Below are 17135 nucleotides of genomic sequence, written 5' to 3'. Positions count from 1 at the left end.
CCAGCAGCACAAAGCCTCCTCTTTTTTGATATTTTTCTAGCTAGACAACGTTGTTACATTAATAAACATTATATTTTTTTCATTATTAAACTATTCTATTATATCAAAGAAAGCTCTCTTTATTCCCCAACTGAGACTCCTTTTGTGCCCCATATTTTAACAGGTGCAACGCCTCTGAAATCTTTAAATCTTATCGCTCAGATATGCATAAAGATTACTTTCAATTCCGATGCACAGCTGTGTTCGGTTCGTTCAGAAGATCGGAAAATAAAAACTGAGCGAAATTCTATTTTTGCTCAGTTGTGCACGGCCAACAGTTGAGGTGACTGAGTGAAAATCGCCGGAAAATCTGTCTCAGCCGCAAATAAGAGACCAAATAGAGAGAGTGAAATCGTACGTATACGTAATACGCCGCCCACACTACGTAGTATACGCAATATGCTGCTTAGCCGCAATGAGTGCGAGAAAATACTGGAAAATGTGAAAAGCGGAGCGAAAGGCGTCAAACTTATCGATTATCAAGTAATTAAAGATCTTGACGCCATCGGTTATCTAGGGGACTACTATGCCCTAACTCTGAGATACTGTAATGTAAGTATGATGCTATATTGTTGCCAAGGAGGAAGTGCATCTGAGAGATACAAAGTTGGGCTCCATAAAAAGATAGCAAATGATAGTGGCGGCTTATCAAATTTTAATGAGAATAATTTAAATAAAAAATGGATATTCCTTATCAGCGAACTATTTTTGAAGGCTTAAGTTTTAAATTATGTGACAATCATTAATCAAAAACCTGTTGACAGATTAATTTGCTAAGGTCCAAAAAGATAACCCTTTGAGGCCTTATGTAAAAAATAATTTACTTCTAACACAAGAAATATAAATTAAATTTTAATTTGCCTACTTTTAGGAGGAAGAAAAAATTACAAAACAAATTAAACTATTTTTAAAAGCCTTGCCTCAAGCAAGTGCTGAGCTCGCCAAAGAAGCCATATTCCAAAAAGAAGCATGGCTTTATGAGACTTTACTAGCTGAGATGCAGAAATATTGTAAGTATTAAGAAATAATATAAATTAAAATCTTAGAATATATAACAAGCTTCCCAAAAGCCTCTACAAAATGGAGCGCCGAATGTTATTTCACTCGCAGCGATTTATTGGTCCTGGAGGACATCAAACTAAAAGGTTATAGACCATCAGAGAAACCCGAACTCTCACAGGATAATATGCAGCAATTAATTAAATCAATGGCTGCTTTTCATGCTGCCAGCTTAATTTATGAACATAAAACTCAAAAAAATATAGGAGAAACCTATGCAGATCATTTGCTGGAGATTACAGTGGCCTCGAAGATAGCCTGGTTCACCACAGGACTCTCTGCTGTCCTGGCTGCAGTTCGAAGTCTTCCACAATATCAGGGGAAGAGAGATCAGAACTTTATAGACACTAAACTTCTTAAGATAATGGAGGAGATTTACGAGCAAGCTGCACCTTCAAAAAAATACAAGAACGTTCTCTGTCATCGTGATCTTTGGACGGGTAATATATTTTTTCCGGTCGAAAAATCAGCATCTGCTTTGCTCATAGATTTTCAAACTTGTCGCTATACACCGCCAGCTTCCGACTTAAACTTTAGTCTTTACATGAATTTCAGCTCGGAAAATAGAAGAAATATAGAGAGAAAATGCATTGATTTGTATCACAGTTTCTTGGTGAAAAATCTATCAGATTTTGAACTTGAGCATTTGGTGATTGAAAAGGCTGAACTCCTTGAATCCTATGAAGATTATCGTTTATTTGGTGTGGTCTATAGGGCGGTGGCTGCCACAATTGTCAAGGTTCCCCAGGAATTTATAACAAATGACTTCAAGTATGTGGATCGCAGTAAAATTATCCTCAATCATATGAAAAAGGATCAAGAGTTTGGAAGATATATGAAAGAGTGCTGTGTGGATGTCATGGAGATGGCCTTGGCCAGGGAAAACATGCGATAAGGAAGTAGGAACACTTCTTATCGGCAGATTCCCTTTATAATGAGATAAAAAGTGATTGTAAATAAAATAAAAATATATTTTTAAATATTATAGAAGCTGAGATACTCTTTTATTTATGGGAAATAAATGGTAATATTTATATTAATAAATTAAAGTATTAATTTTCATAATGAAGCTAGTATTTCAATAACAAAAGAAATAAATAATGTAGTTATTGATTTTAAGACAAGATTTTTAATTAATTATGAGTGGAAAGAACACTATTATTAATATTTTTAATAATATTTAAATTTAGATATATTTATACCGAATTAAACCAGCTAATATACCCCAAACTTTGTACAGTATCTCGCCTCAGTATAATTCTTAGTTCCCATTGAAATCGAAAACAGTCCCCAGCTAAGTCTTGAGCTGTTCAATCGCGATTGCCAAGTAGATTTATAAACATTTATTGATTGTTAAAGATTTCTGAAATCAAAAATATGAGTACCAACGACTACAATCCCATACTGACGCGTAAAAATCGAATGGAATTGTTTACCTTAGACGAGTGTAAAGAGATTTTGTTAAATTTATTAAATGATAAGAAACAACGGGGAGTCTTGAAACGTTTTGAAATAGTGCCGGCCTCGGAACATGTGGGTTTTTTGGGTGAATACTTTCACCTGAATCTCACCTATCAGTTGGAGAACCAAAAAGATGAGCAGACCACGCGGCTCTTTGTCAAATCGGTGATCTTTCAGAATGCCAATATGGAATTCTATATGGAAAAGATGGGAATCATCAAAAAGGAAATAAAGCTGTATGAATTGTTGCTGAATCAACTGAAGAAGTTTTGTAAGTATACTTAATAAATTAATAGCAATAAGTAATATTTTTGTGATAATTAAAGCCCCCCATGTGTGGTGTGCCAAGTGTTATTTCACCCGAGATGACCTGTTTGTGATGCAAAATGTGGAGGATATGGGTTATGTGGCCTTACCAGCAGGCACTCGTTACCTTAACGAGGATCAATTGAATCCTATACTGAAAACACTGGCCACTTTGCATGCATGCAGTATTGCCTACGAAAAGGAGCAGGGAAAAACCATTGGAATTGAATTGAAAGAGTGGTTACAGGAAAAATCTGTGGATCCGGATGTTGAGTGGTATACCACGGGCTTGAGGGTGAGTTAGGAAATAAGTAGATAATAATTTTAAACTATATTATATCCCTTATGCAGGCGGTCCTAGCAGTCATTGCCACGCATCCCGATGTCCGGGATAATGCCAAAGCTCAGGAATATATAGCTAAAGATCTACCCAGATATTTGGATAACGTATACTATATGGTTAATCCTTCACCATTACATCGAAATGTCTTTGTTCATCGCGATGCCTGGGGGGCTAATGTCTTCTATCACAAGGAGCAGCCGCAGGAGAAGAGATCTCTCCTGGTAGACTTTCAACTATGTCGCTATGCCCCACCAGCCGTGGACTTCCATCTGGTCAGTTACCTCAATTTGGAGCCATCTAAACGTAAAGAAATAATAGGAAAACTGATCAAAACCTATTACAATACCTTGGCTGAGGATCTCAGGGAAATGGGTATCGATGCCAACAAGGAACAATTGAGTCTGGAAGAATTTGAGCAATCCCTAAAGGATTTCGCTTTGTTTGGTGTGACCTACAATTGCATAGCTGCCACAATCTTGCGATTGCCTGATAATTATCTAAAGAACCTCAAAGATACGAGACCAGCGGACTTTCATCGTTTCTGTAATGTGGATCGCACTGAAGATGTTTTACGTTTGATGAAAGATCATCCAGAATTTCGAGATTATATGTACGAGTGTGTGGGAGATTTACTGGAACTGACATATAATAAAATAAAGTGATTAATCAACCTTGGTTTTAATTCACTATCTTGCTGGTCGCCTGGTAACACTCGGCTTTTTATCAGTCGTCGGGATGAGGCTTTTTTCTACATATTTATTCAACTCAATTCAAGAGCGAACTTGAGATAATCTAATCAGTGAAAGTTGATAAGGTTTGGTGGGTATTTTTCTTTTTTTATGGGGTATATTAGACTTATGGGGTCTTTGGTTTTAATATAAGCTAGCATATTCTTTTTTCTAAATATAATATTGGATTTGAAACTTACCATCAATATATGTTATAGTGTTTTATGGTTAGCAGGGCAATGTTATTGAAAGAATTAATAAAATAAAGTAGTTAAATACAAAATAAAATGTTTTCTAGGGTAGTTTAGGGTTCTATAATCACAAAAATTAACTAAAATAGATAGAAACTCTAGAGTATCTTCTTCTGCCTACAATTTTTTTATTATAATCTCATATATATAGTTCAGACAGCTTCTCCCAGACTTACTATAAAAGATTTCATCACTCTGACAACAATTTTAATAAGTTTTTAGAAGTCAAGTAGCTATCATCTAGATTTTTTTGCCATGGATCTGCTTAGCTTAGAGGAATGTCTGCTCATAGCCCAAAGAACTCTAACAAAAAGTGATAAATCCCATTTAAAGATTCTTAAATCTGAGCTAGATTTAGGCTCTAATGATTTAATGGGCTACATGGGAGAGTACTACAAATTTCGCTTAATAGTTGAAGATACCTTAAAGCAAGAGATTTATAAACTGGAATATTTTATTAAAAGTTTGCCACGCAAAAATATACCCCAGAGAGAGGAATGTGAACGCAAAGGAGTGTTCCTTAAGGAGTCTTCTCTATATACAAATATACTGCCAAATGTACAGAAATATGGTAAGTAAGCTTTAAAATCTTAAAACAATAATTAAACTCAGTTTAAATATTTCTTCTTAGCCACAAAAAAACTCTTTCCCAAGTGTTATTACAGTCGGAATGATATTTTAGTGCTAGAAGATCTTACCCAAAATTACAGACACCTTAAAACCTCGGAAATCTATACAATAAACCATTATAAACTAGTTTTGGAACACTTGGCAGAACTACATGCCTCTAGTATAGCCTGGGAGGAGAAGGAGCACTTAAATATCCAAGAAAACTACAAAGATGTCTTAATTGAATTGCTTTTAAGTGCTGATAATTCCTGGTTCATTACGGGACTTAAGGTGGGTTTTATTTCTTAAATAATAACTCAATTTATTTAATTTATTAAATACTTTTGCAGGCCATAGTATTCCTAGCAGCCCGTCATCACAAATATCAAAATGCACAAGCTCAGAGTTTTATACAGAATAAGCTCTTTAATCTTTTAACCAAATCTGAGGAATTTGTGGCACCGTCAAAGACCATAAGAAATGTGCTTTGCCATCGTGATACCTGGGATAGGAATATATTATTTCAGTTTGAAAAGGACACCTCAGTTTTGCCCAAAGCCTGTTGCATTGTGGATTTTCAGCTGACAAAATATTGTTCTCCTGCTTTGGATGTTTTATTTCTACTTTATATAGTGGCCCCAGCGGAAGTGAGGAAAGAAATCTATGGAGAGTGTCTGGAGCATTACCACAAATCCTTGGAGTCTCACCTCATAAGATTAGGTTTATCTGCAGATATTATAACCAGAGAAGACTTCCTGAAGGAGTGTCAAAAAATGCGATTGGCTGCCTTAATTATTTGGGCTTTGACAGAACCTCAGACCAAAATGTCGGTCAGTGTTTCAAATAACCTGAGAGCTGCAGAGCCCGAAAAATTCGATTATTATCTCAATTGTGATCGCAGTGAATTGTTACTAAGGGTAATGGAGATACAACCGGGCTACGAGGAGACTATCATGTTGCCCATACAAGAGCTAGTGGATTATCTCAGGGAGAATGAGAATTTATATGCCTAAATTTAATCTTATCGTTCGCTGAACTTGTATTTATGCAATTAAATTAAATAATTAAACATCTCCAGTTGAAAATTATGTTTTATTTGGAACCTATTATTTGTAGAGAGCAAGGCCTAACTAGAGTTACATAAAATACGTGTTTAGGTAAATTTCGACAATCGATTTTAGCTAGCTAGAAAAATGTCAGGCAAACATGGCTCAAAGCTGGCTTTTCCTCATCATCTTTATCCTGCGGCGAATCTGCTTAGCAAGTTGAGGGCTTTTCCAAGAGGCAGCAGCTACTTAATCAGTCCAGCAATCCTCATCATCCTCCTCATCAAAATCCCTTACATTGAAATCCTCGTGGAACAGGTCCTCGCCCTCCTCCTCCGAGGACTCCGACTGTCATCTATGTCCATTAATGCGCTGCGGCAGACTGACCACACCCACACCCTTCGGAGGCCTTGGTATCCTTATGCTGGTCGAGGGTCCTGCCAAGTTCGAGGTGGAACCTGCAGCCGAACCCGGATTCGTTTTCCCCGAAACACTGGGTATCAGTTGGGCATTCATAATGGTCGTGTGCTCAAAGCAATTGCAACAATATTTATCACACCTGATGACCAGTACAAGTCCGGCCATTAGCCAGATGAGCAGACCAGGCCAAGAGTGAATGGCACAGCTACTAAACAGGATCACGCCCATCAGCAAGGACATGCCGCAGAGCACGGGACTCACATTAATCACACTGCCCGTATATTTGGGTATAAAACCCATCATAAAAGTCACAATGAGGACACCAATGCCACCAGTCAAGGCTGCCGGTGCCCAGTGCATCATCAAACCGGCAACGCAGAGAGCAATGCCCAAGGCAATGACCACAATGGCAAAGATGGTAACACGCCAGGAGCTCACCGTGGGCACTCGCACACTGCGCTCCAAGGGTCCAGCTGTGGTGACCTAAGATATTAAGGATATTTAAGGATATTTAGTATACATTTTTATAGATTATTTACATATAATTACCTTGATTTTCTCGCGATACTCATCCACAATGGCATCTATGTCCGTGGAGGTGTCCGAATCGCTTTTGTCAAACTTTTCCGGATACTCAAAGTCAGAGGGCTAATAAATATATAATTAATTTACTGATTAAAAATTTAATTATTTATATTCCTTTACTTACAGGCGGCTCTCCATCAGACAGTATGGTGGACTCTACATCCCTGCTTTCTCTCTGCGGACACGGCGATGTGGGCTCACCCAGGAGCAGCCATTCCTTCTCCAGCTCCTGCTTATTCCTGGTCTTCGATTTGGGTTTCTTTAGACTCGAATGTTTGGTTAAACCTATGTTCCAGAGGCTTCTCTTCAGGCGACTAGAACTGGAAGTTGCTGCACTGCTGCAGCTGCTGCTCTTGGCTATCGGTGCCGTGGATAGTCTACTGTACGACAGTGAGGACTCGCTACTAGGCGCCATGAACTTGGGCCGGTAGGGAGTATATAGGAGATAGAAAGCCCTTAGGAACACTCCACCCATATGGCCAGCAGCCAAGGTATAACTCAAATGTTGCAAGGGACAGGCAAAGGCCAACATGGCACACATGCTACCGGCTATAAACACTGCCAGGACGGGATTGCCACTCTCCGAGCTCTCGTAACTGATCTGCTTGGACAATATCCGCCACTCCGAGGTGGCCAAACGAACCACAATTCCATAGAGCTCCGGAAAGAGCTCCAAAAAGGCTGCCGAACTGGTGAGGAGCAGCATGCAAGCCGAGGCAGGAACCAGCTTATGGAAGCCACTCTCATCCAGGATGTTGAACAGAGGCACAGCCACATAGTCCTCATGGGTTCTTCAAGTATACGAAATATATATTTTATAGTTATATATTTAATTGTAGAATATCTATAGTGGTTTCCACTCACTTGTAGTGCACTACAGTGGAAAGACAAATGGCTGTCAGCAGTAGCGAAATACTGACCAATCCGGTGATTAAGGTAATGGTGAACCTTCCACCTCGATGCTGTTGTGGCCAATCGCTGGGGAAGGAGTACGTGAGCAGGGCGGCGGCCAGGAAGACCTGCGAGGGGGGGAATGGATATAGCCAGAGTTATAACCTAGATAATGCCACTAATAACAGCTAAGCTAATAACAGACGTTGTGCCCTTTTTTTTTGTCTGCAATTGTGCATTTGTTCTTGTTACTAAACGGTTTTGTTTTCATATTAGGGTTGTATAGATTAGTTGATATAGTTAGGGTTGTCTTATTAAATTTATTGAGATATGATATATCTATAAATAAATATGGCGATTAATTGGATTTCAAAACTATCGTAAACTTTGATATAAAGGATTTTTAAATATCAGAAAATACGTTATACCATGTTAAAATATGATTTATAATGAAAATATCAGGACTTTTACGTTTAATATAGACAGAATGTGAAGGGTATAGACATTAAAAGTATTTCAAATGTTCACATTTAATATTAAAATATAAAAAAAAATGTATATTGATATTTTTCCTATCAAATTACATTTAAAACATCATTACAATTAAATTTTTTGATCAAGAAAATTGATAAAAAAAAGTTCTCTGTTATACATATAATTTCATTTCATCCCATACTTATTTTAATATTACTATTTTTCAAACTTCCCTTTAAAGGGTATTTCCCTGACTCAACTATGCCCCAAGACTCAACAATTTTCCTCTGCTTTTTGCTGTCTGACTGCTGACTTTTCCTCCGTGGAATGCCGGTGCAAAAACGGGGGCAAAAATAAACCAAACCCGCCAGTACGTGTCATAATCAAAAGCCCGTATCCTGTGGCTCCAACTGTGGTCACGCAATTGTTCCCAGTCACGGCAACAAAAATCGATACGAGCCAGAGGAAAAAAAATACAACAAATAACAAATCCAAAGGGGGAAGCCCACCAAACAGAAGAGAACTCAGACTGGCACAGTGCACTGACCCAATAACGATGGAGATGGAGGAGGAGTATACCCAGATGTCGCCTACTTACACTGCTAATGCCATCCGGCTGGAAGGAGTGCTCCGTCGACCAGGCCACGAGATCACCCCGCCACCAGCCAACGGCACTGAGAATGGCGTTCAGGCCAAACATGCCAAGTGTCAGGATGAGGCTGAAGGCCCTCGAGTGCTGTGAATACGTTAAGGCAAGTGAGAGGGGAAGCTGGATGAGGGATCTCTAATGGGGGGTTACCTCCAGGCCCAGCATGAACATGCCCGTGACTAGGAAGACAGCGGATACACCAAGCACATCCGGCCAGGGTTCATTTGTGGGTGCATTGCGGCCTGAAAGTAGGCAACGTTTCATACTTTAATTTTCACAACACAGTTCGTGACGAAATATTGGGCACACTGCTGCATAAATTAAGAGGCGAAAGCACAATTGTGTTGAAATTAAGAGTGTGTGGTAGTCAAAATGTGGCATGAAAATTGTTTAAATTAAGTTTAAAATGTGCCTGTATGATGGTAAAGTAATATACTATTTTCTCTAACCTTATAATATATATTTAAATTATATAAAAACCATTACATAGAGTAGTATTACATATTACTTTTAATTAAAATCCTCTTACAACTCACCCAATATGAGAATCCTTGCCAAACCCCCTGTCATGGCATCTAGACAGGCACTCAGGGTCCTGGCCAAGGCAGCACAGGCACACATGGCGGCCAGGGCATCCAGCCAAATGGCCAAAAAAAGGCAACCAAAGTCAAATTTATTTGTGGCCCTCACATAGGGCATTTGCAGGCTCCGCAAACTGGTCTTGCAACGTGCTAAATGCAAAGAATATTAATAAATTAAATATAAAATATAATATATTAATTAATAGTAAAAAACCCACCTGCCATGGTACCATAAATGGTGGCCAAAACAACAGCAAAGAGCAGACTCGGCGCTGATGCCTCATTGTAGACAATCAAATAGGATATTACCGAGGTTCCCAGAGCCAGGCGGGCGCCACTCCCACTGCAGAGGACGTCCAGCAGGCTGGAAGGACGAAATAAATTGAGAAAATTAAAATAAATTACCCAGCACAATCTTTCTCTTATTCTTGTCTCTAATGAATACAAAATTGTGCAAATTGGAAGAGGGTCGCTTTTTTCGCTTTCTTAAGACGGCTTAAGTTTTGGGCAGGAAATAAATGTAGGCAGTCACAACAAAAAGTGGTTTTACTTTTTCCTAATTAGTTTTTAACTTACTGTTTAATGAGGGGTTTTTTTTTGGGATTTTAACTAAGATTATTATCTTACTTCAAGTTTAAAAACCATTAACTGAATGTGAGCTAAACGATTATAGTCCTGGCATTTAGCTTTTTATGACCAAAAGTTTGCTTTTAATTAACCCTAATTCTTTGGGGCGGAAATGGAAGTGCTTTTTAATTATTTATTAATTATTAAACTTATTTTTATTAATTTCAAATGTCAAAAAGGTACTTATATAAAGTGACCTTTAAGACAAGTAGGTTTCAAGCCTCTATGTATGTCACTTTAAATTATATATATTTAATTTAATACCTTAAAAAATTGTATGGCGCCTTTTCATATAAACAAGAATTAGATAATTACCTTTCTGTGAATATATTTCTTGCCAGACTTTTCATTAAACTTTATTCAAAAATTATATTTCACATTCACAAGTCAAATTCTAGAATGAATACTTAATTCAAGCAAGAAAATGTTTACTTAACCAATTGTTTAACTTTCGAACAAGAAAAGTTTCCTCTCAAATATTTGTGTTTCCAATGGAAAAGGGGGAAAACCGTAGCAGAGTGCAATGGTCTGCATAAAAACCAAAGTGACGTGACGACTCTGTCACTTTGCCCAGGACATGACTTTTGTGGTTTGGAAGGGGAAACCCCACACACACACAGCCGCAACTGTGACCGCAGGACAAACACAGGGACACAAAGGACATGCAAATTTGTGCCTGGCAAATTTTTTTTGTTCTTTGTACTTTGGCGCCAAGCTGACAATTAAGAGGAGGTGCAGTGTAAAAAATCAAAAAATGTGTGCAGAAAAAGTAATACAAAATTTAGTAATATTGTTTTGACTAAAAATATTTATTTATTTATTTTTTTTTTTACCTATTTCATCATGTTTAATAATTAATTTCATCTATATAATTTCTTAAATTCTTTAAGAACCAAGGCTATTTTTCCTCAGTGTTTAAAACAAAGAGGATAAGCCGTCAGAGGAGTCTTCAAGCTGTTTGCTCTCTGTGGCTTGGCTTGGCTCTTGGATGCCATGACTCACTCATGGGGGGTGTAAGTTGTGTCCCGGGGATATCCTGTTACGCCATTGGAAATTGGACCTCCCACACACACTTACACACACAGCCAGAAGCCATAAGCCACAAGGCATCAAAGCCACTGTTATTGGTCCTGCCAATTTTCAGCTGATTGTAATTATGTGTAAATTTCGTGCATATTTTAAGCAGCTCGATTATCCTAATTACAGGATTAGCTGGCAGACTCCTTGGCCTTGCTTCTAGCTAATAATAACAATTTGTGGAATTCTATGCATTTTATTTATTTATTTTCTAAGCTTTTTGTATCTATTTATAGTTGTGAAGAGTGCAAACTTTTGCACAAGTAAATAAATAAACAAATAGCATATCAAGTCCCCTTAATTTGCCTGTCTCTCTGTGTCTATTTATTTTACAACTGCATGTGTAGGCTTTCAGTTAGTAAAGAAATAAAAAGATAGAAAGAAAACAAATCGGGAACAAGTTTTATGTGTGGGAAGACGGGAACTCCCCAATGTGGATAATCACTTGGTGACTATGATGAAATAATTACAATAAAAGAATACTTAAGTAATTCCCAGGAAAAGCATAAACTTAATTGGAAGTAATCATGAAAGAGTAAAGCTGAAAACATGACATAAAAGTGATATCAAAAAGTGGTTGGAGTAATAAATTTAAACAGGGTTTCTTTATGTTTTATTAGCAAGAAAAATCTGGAAATTTAAATTCAAATTACAATATAATATATTAGTATATTGTATGTATAAGTATATTGCTTTAAGGAAAACCATAAGAAAGGAAAACTCAAATGAAAACTCTAAGAAAATAACTAATTTGATTTGATTCAATTGTAGGGTATTATAATTTTAGTCAGAAGCCTAAAATTCAGTAGTCATTTCCGACCCTATAAATCATATATATTCTTGATCAGAATGAACGCCGAATCGATCTAGCCATCTCAGGAAGAAAGAAAAAATTTCCGATATTTTTTCAAAATTTTATAAGGGGTTGCATCGTTAAAATTGTGACAAAATTTTAAATTTTTTTAAATTTTAAATTTAATATACTTATTTATTAACCTAATAAAAACTATTTTGATTTGATTTGTTGAAAAATGTTCATATAAAAATATCGATCTTCGATTTGATTCTATAATTAATTTGTAAGCTGCAAAGGTATATAAACTTTGGCTTTCCTAAGCTAGTTTCCTTATTTGTTCATTATTATAAGGTTGTGACTCAATAAGAAATGTTTTAAAAAGAACTACAGTTTACTCATATCAAGTATACGCATATTAGGTAAAAATATTACAAAAATAAATAGAAATACAGACAAATTAAACATAAATAAATAAATTTCTTAAGAATTCGTAAGTCCCCTTAAGCAAATTAAATAAAATCTTTCTCCGAAACCCTTTTTATAATTTAATATCTAAAGCTTCCCCCCCGAAGTCACATATCAAGTATACGCATATTACAAGGTGAATATAATATAAAAATAAAGAGAAATACAGACAAATTAAATATAAATAAATAGATTTCTTAAGAATTCGTAAGTCCCCTTATGTTAATTAAGTAAAATCTTTCTCTTCTTATAATTCAATTTCTAAAGCTTCCCTCACAGTCACATATCAAGTATACGCACCGCGGGCCAAGGCAAAAAGCAGTCGCGATTCAAAAGGCAAGCCCTTAGGCGATACGCTTACCAGTCAGTGTGACGCCGCTTTCCCCAGAAAAGGGCAGAACAAAAACAAAAACAAGAAATACAAAAAAGAAGGAAAAGAAAACCCAAAAGCAGACAGAAGACAACAAAAAAGCAGAATCGGTGAAGAAAGAAAGGAAAACCCACACACAAGGCAATCAAAAATCAATTTATTGATTACACACAACAAATATCAGTCATAACAACTAAATAGATATGACAGACAGAGTATATATATGACACAAAATGGATATATCCTACCTGCCACTCGACATGATGATATCGCTTTTCCGGGTTTCCCTTTTTATTCAGCTCTGGCTCTTGGCCAGGTTCAAACACAAAGGCTAGGGGAGGGCATTTTTTTTTTATTTTAGCCCAAGGGTTGATCTTTAATTTTTGGTAACAACACACAAACAAAAAACCTTTAACACCTGACACTTGGCCACAGGCACAATTGATGATGAGCTTTTGGCCTTTAATTGGCTCACACACACGCGTTCTTTGGAGTCAGAGACTTGCTCCTTGACACGTAACCTGGGAAAATTCGTGAAAATTTCAACGGTGGCAACGCGAAACCGCTCGCCCAAATTGGCCGCAATCCACTGACTGCTCACTTGAAGCTTTTCCGCTTTTCCACTTGTCCGCCTTTCAGCTTTTCCTTTTTTTGCCCAAGAAGCTTTCACCCGATTCCGAGGCGGCGCACAGCTGTCCCGGAATAAGAATTGCTGTCCTGCGCAGTGGATATTGTTTACGTTTACAGTTGGTTGCTCTCTCTCTCTTTCGGAAAAGCGGAAAACTGCAGGTGAGTTGGGGGAGAGGGAAATCCAAAAGGGTCATTGCTTTTGATGCTTCTCAAGTGCTGGCCAAGTGCAATCTCCTTTGCATAGCTAATAAATGACATTTCAGCATGGACTGCTCTCGGTAGCCTTCATTTTTCCCCAAGGTAGTCGAGTTTCCTTGGGAAATTGGTTTAATTTTTAAAATATATGAGGGAAAACTGGGCCAAGCTTTAGTCTTTAAGTAATAAAAAAAATGGTAGGGAAATTAAGTCTCTAGTTCTTATAGAAACAATTTATCTCAGTAATAAATGAGATTCAAGTTAATATAGTTTTGATATTTATTTTGTCTTTTATAAATATAAATCACCTGGAACTATATAAAAACTTTTTGCAAATCTACATAATTCACTATTTCTTAATATTTATAACTCCATATCCATATGAAACCTTGTTCTATTATTAGAATATAATTAAGTGGGCAAGTCAGCTGGACTTAGCCAGAATATCAGGTTTAAAAAATAACAGTCTAGACTCTAGACAACTAGTTTTTAATTTTGGGTTTCTAGCTTAAATAATAAATGCAGAAAAATAGCATGCATTTGAAGTCACGTAGAAAAATGCTGATAAAATAAAGTTTCAAGTTTGGATAATATATAAAAAAGTGGTTAACACAAAGAAGGAATAAAATAAAATAATAAATTTAATAAAAAAAACTTAAGATCACTTAAATAACAAATTGCCAAACATAAAAAACCATAGTAAGTTTAAAGATTAAATAAAGCTCGAGCATAAAGACATATTTAAAGAGATAAAACAATATTTAAACATGGCTTAGGAACAAACGTACATTTGTTAATTCCCAAGGATAGTGTTATTCTCCTCTCCCCCCCCCCCCTTTTAATTATACAATAATTTGCATTCTATTTACTCGGCAGAATCATCATCATATCCTAACTTGTTAAAACTGGCATTTATCTGAGAAGACGACGACCTTGACTTGCTCAAATGACTCCCGCAAGTTGTGCTAAAATTTGAAACAAACAAAATGTGAAGCCAAGCAGCCAAAAAAAATAAAAAAAAAATAAATAAACAGTTAAGAAGGCAATCAAGCCCGATCATAGGAAGACCTTGTACTAATCAAATAGATAAATAGACAGAATCGCAACCAAAACCCAAGATCCAATCGAGAGTGTTCTATTTTCTGCTTCATTTTTTTACTTTATTTTGCGGTGAAAGGGTAAACTTAAGCTAGTGTCTAGACTCGAGAACGAAACGAGTTTCTGGAAAACAATGGCCATAAAAAAACAGAAACCATAAAAGCCGGCAGTCAAACTATCCAAAAACTTATAACAAACCATTTAATTTTGAACGTGTGCACTTCAGGAGTTGGATTTTCAAGTGGCTTTATTTTTTATTGTAGAGGCTGCTCTCGTCAAGCTAACGACTCCGACTCCGACTTCGACCTTCTCCAAGCCCAAAAATAATACAGAAAAACAAATTGCAGCCAAAAATTGTCAGTTGCTTGGCCTTTTTACCTATGATTTGTTTAACGATTTCAATTAAAAATACATTTCTGCTAAGGCTAACTTGTCTATTTTTGGGTGAAATTTATAGATATTTAAAGCCGCCTTCGTCTGGCCTAGATTTTCCTAATATTTAAAAAAGAAATCTTCAGGTCGATGATAATGATTAAATGATTTTCTTACAACATTTATGTGACTTTACAGCTGACAGATGTTCGTCGATTAGACTTTAGAGCATTTATGTTAATTGAAATCAAAGCCAGAAACAATATAATCAAAATTCAATGCCATTTCAGGCTTCACACATAAGATTTAGTGTTTCTGTTTGTCTTTTTTTTTTTTTGTTGGTTTTTATTATATTTTTTTTCTTGTCTATGGGCTTTGGGAATGCGGCTCTATGAAGAAGTCGGAAGTTGTTGGTCAGGTTTACAAAAAAAGCCACCAATGCTTTGTGAGAAGAAGCAATTATGATATTTTTTGGTTAAAGAATCAGGGTATTATCTGGTTCCTTACATATATTTTAGATTTTGTTTCGCTGAGTCAGAATTACTCTACTAAATTTAGAGAAAGAATTAAGAATAGTTCTTAATTAACATAGTTTTGATTTGTTAACAAGGGTGGATTTCTTTTGTTAGCAATTCCAATTTTTGAATCATTGATTTGTATACCTTTTAAAGGGTTTTATAATGAGTCTAAAGCTTGTAAAACTGTGAAGAATATATTATATATATAAGAATATATTATATTCTTGATCAGCATCAACAGCCAAATCGATCTAGCCATGTTTGGCATAAAACATTTTTTGACAATTTTTTTTTCAAAATTTTCGAGGATTTGAAAGGGGCAAAATTTGATAAAAATTTTAATTTTTTAATACTTTAAAATTAGTATGCAGATTTCTAAACCCAATATAAACTAACATAGGAACGTTTTCCGCTTTAAAATAACTGCTTTTTTGGCTTAGCTATGAGTTTTTTAAACTTTGGTTTGTCAAAAAAATTCAATATAAAAATATCGTTAAATATTGCTAATTATTCCAAGCTTAGTTGTTCCCGCTGTTCGATTAAAACCTATAATTCGATTTTAAAGGGTATACAAGGGTATAAAAAATTATTGTCTAGGTTCTTCACAACACCTTTGATTTTATTTATGTACAAAACAAATTCCCAAAAGAATTCCCACCAAAATCACTCAGTCTGACACAATCTTTAAAAATACCATACCAAAAAGCCCCAACACCATAATCATAACAAACCAACCCGGCAGACGAAAATTTGTTTTACAAACACTAAAACCAGAACTTATTAGAATCACAAATCGCAAATAATAATAATAACATTCAATAACTCCACAACGCAATTCCCCTTTAAATAAAAAACTCGTTATTCTTAACAAGAATCCGCCCGAGCGTTTCAAAATCGCAATACAATTCAATATCCAATTAGCACTTTGCAAATGAGATACTTAGATTCCTAAGAGATACAAAACAGTAGCCCATCGATCGGTGTTCGGTGACCTTGAAACATTCGCCAATAATTACTGTCAGCTCCTTTATTGTTGTTCAAATAAATCATAATTAATAATCAACGGCTGCCTAGGCAGTTCTAATCAAATGGGCCATCATCATCATCGTCGGTATCTTTTAGGAAATAATAATAATATCCAACATATAATGCTCAAGTCATCGGGTAAAAAACACACACATGGCATAAAACACGTTCGGTTTCGGCTGGTGTTCCGGAAGTCAGATGTTAGTTAAAACGAGAATTCACTGATAGGAAGTGAAATAGGTTAACGTTCAGATTGGCGGCAAGCATTAGGCATTATCTCTTCCAACCGAAAAAAAAAAATATATATATATAAAATAAAGACTCACCTTTGTGCTGGTTCTAACGGGTTTTGCAACGAAGGCTATCGCCGGTTGATTCATTTGCGATTGTCTGATTTTTATTTTTGGCCAATCTCCGACTTGGACACGGACTTGGGTTCGGGTTTGGGCTCAGACTCCGTCTCAAATTTGGATTCTGTATTTTTTTTGGCCAGAGTTCAGCATTCGGTCAACAGGGCAC

The 17135-nt window shown here is 36.2% G+C and overlaps 4 protein-coding genes across 4 annotated transcripts; 3 read left to right on the top strand and 1 right to left on the bottom strand.

The window, feature by feature from the left end:
- Positions 1–304: 304 nt before the first annotated feature.
- On the top strand, positions 305–2083 carry LOC110187459 (uncharacterized). Its single transcript, XM_020956847.2, has 3 exons — positions 305–591; positions 911–1049; positions 1110–2083. The coding sequence occupies exons 1-3, from the start codon at positions 439–441 to the stop codon at positions 1991–1993; spliced, it is 1176 nt and encodes a 391-aa protein (XP_020812506.2). The 5' UTR covers positions 305–438; the 3' UTR covers positions 1994–2083.
- On the top strand, positions 2083–3878 carry LOC110187461 (uncharacterized). Its single transcript, XM_020956849.2, has 3 exons — positions 2083–2830; positions 2886–3160; positions 3217–3878. Exons 1-3 carry the CDS (start codon positions 2476–2478, stop codon positions 3868–3870), a joined length of 1284 nt encoding a protein of 427 aa, XP_020812508.2. The 5' UTR covers positions 2083–2475; the 3' UTR covers positions 3871–3878.
- Positions 3879–4392: 514 nt separating this feature from the next.
- Positions 4393–5881, top strand: LOC110187458 (uncharacterized). The gene is made up of 3 exons (XM_020956845.2): positions 4393–4758; positions 4819–5087; positions 5147–5881. Exons 1-3 carry the CDS (start codon positions 4443–4445, stop codon positions 5807–5809), a joined length of 1248 nt encoding a protein of 415 aa, XP_020812504.2. The 5' UTR covers positions 4393–4442; the 3' UTR covers positions 5810–5881.
- tadr (torn and diminished rhabdomeres) lies at positions 5870–13399 on the bottom strand. Its single transcript, XM_086832417.1, has 9 exons — positions 13026–13399; positions 9661–9806; positions 9398–9592; positions 9012–9103; positions 8811–8948; positions 7712–7866; positions 6972–7638; positions 6812–6910; positions 5870–6745 (listed from the first exon to the last, which is right to left on the bottom strand). Exons 1-9 carry the CDS (start codon positions 13037–13039, stop codon positions 6194–6196), a joined length of 2058 nt encoding a protein of 685 aa, XP_086688543.1. The 5' UTR covers positions 13040–13399; the 3' UTR covers positions 5870–6193.
- Between the last annotated feature and the right edge of the window lie 3736 nt (positions 13400–17135).

This window comes from Drosophila serrata, unplaced genomic scaffold (assembly GCF_035046125.1).
Source record: "Drosophila serrata isolate PLE 108 unplaced genomic scaffold, ASM3504612v1 contig_249, whole genome shotgun sequence".
Lineage (NCBI taxonomy): Eukaryota > Metazoa > Arthropoda > Insecta > Diptera > Drosophilidae > Drosophila > Drosophila serrata.
Note: the sequence above shows the minus strand (reverse complement) of the source record. Positions and strands in the feature narration are given on the sequence as shown.

Bases quoted from the DNA above. Each gene is read 5' to 3' on its own strand.
- LOC110187459 (XM_020956847.2), top strand. From the start codon at position 439: ATGCTGCTTAGCCGCAATGAGTGCGAGAAAATACTGGAAAATGTGAAA. The intron at 592-910 runs GTAAGTATGATG...GCCTACTTTTAG, and splicing joins TAACTCTGAGATACTGTAAT to GAGGAAGAAAAAATTACAAA. The intron at 1,050-1,109 runs GTAAGTATTAAG...GCTTCCCAAAAG, and splicing joins AGCTGAGATGCAGAAATATT to CCTCTACAAAATGGAGCGCC.
- tadr (XM_086832417.1), bottom strand. The intron at 8,949-9,011 runs GTAACCCCCCAT...ACGTATTCACAG, and splicing joins TGTTCATGCTGGGCCTGGAG to CACTCGAGGGCCTTCAGCCT. The intron at 6,911-6,971 runs GTAAGTAAAGGA...TATATTTATTAG, and splicing joins TGTCTGATGGAGAGCCGCCT to CCCTCTGACTTTGAGTATCC.
- LOC110187458 (XM_020956845.2), top strand. From the start codon at position 4,443: ATGGATCTGCTTAGCTTAGAGGAATGTCTGCTCATAGCCCAAAGAACT. The intron at 4,759-4,818 runs GTAAGTAAGCTT...ATTTCTTCTTAG, and splicing joins GCCAAATGTACAGAAATATG to CCACAAAAAAACTCTTTCCC. The intron at 5,088-5,146 runs GTGGGTTTTATT...ATACTTTTGCAG, and splicing joins GGTTCATTACGGGACTTAAG to GCCATAGTATTCCTAGCAGC.
- LOC110187461 (XM_020956849.2), top strand. From the start codon at position 2,476: ATGAGTACCAACGACTACAATCCCATACTGACGCGTAAAAATCGAATG. The intron at 2,831-2,885 runs GTAAGTATACTT...TGATAATTAAAG, and splicing joins GAATCAACTGAAGAAGTTTT to CCCCCCATGTGTGGTGTGCC. The intron at 3,161-3,216 runs GTGAGTTAGGAA...TCCCTTATGCAG, and splicing joins GGTATACCACGGGCTTGAGG to GCGGTCCTAGCAGTCATTGC.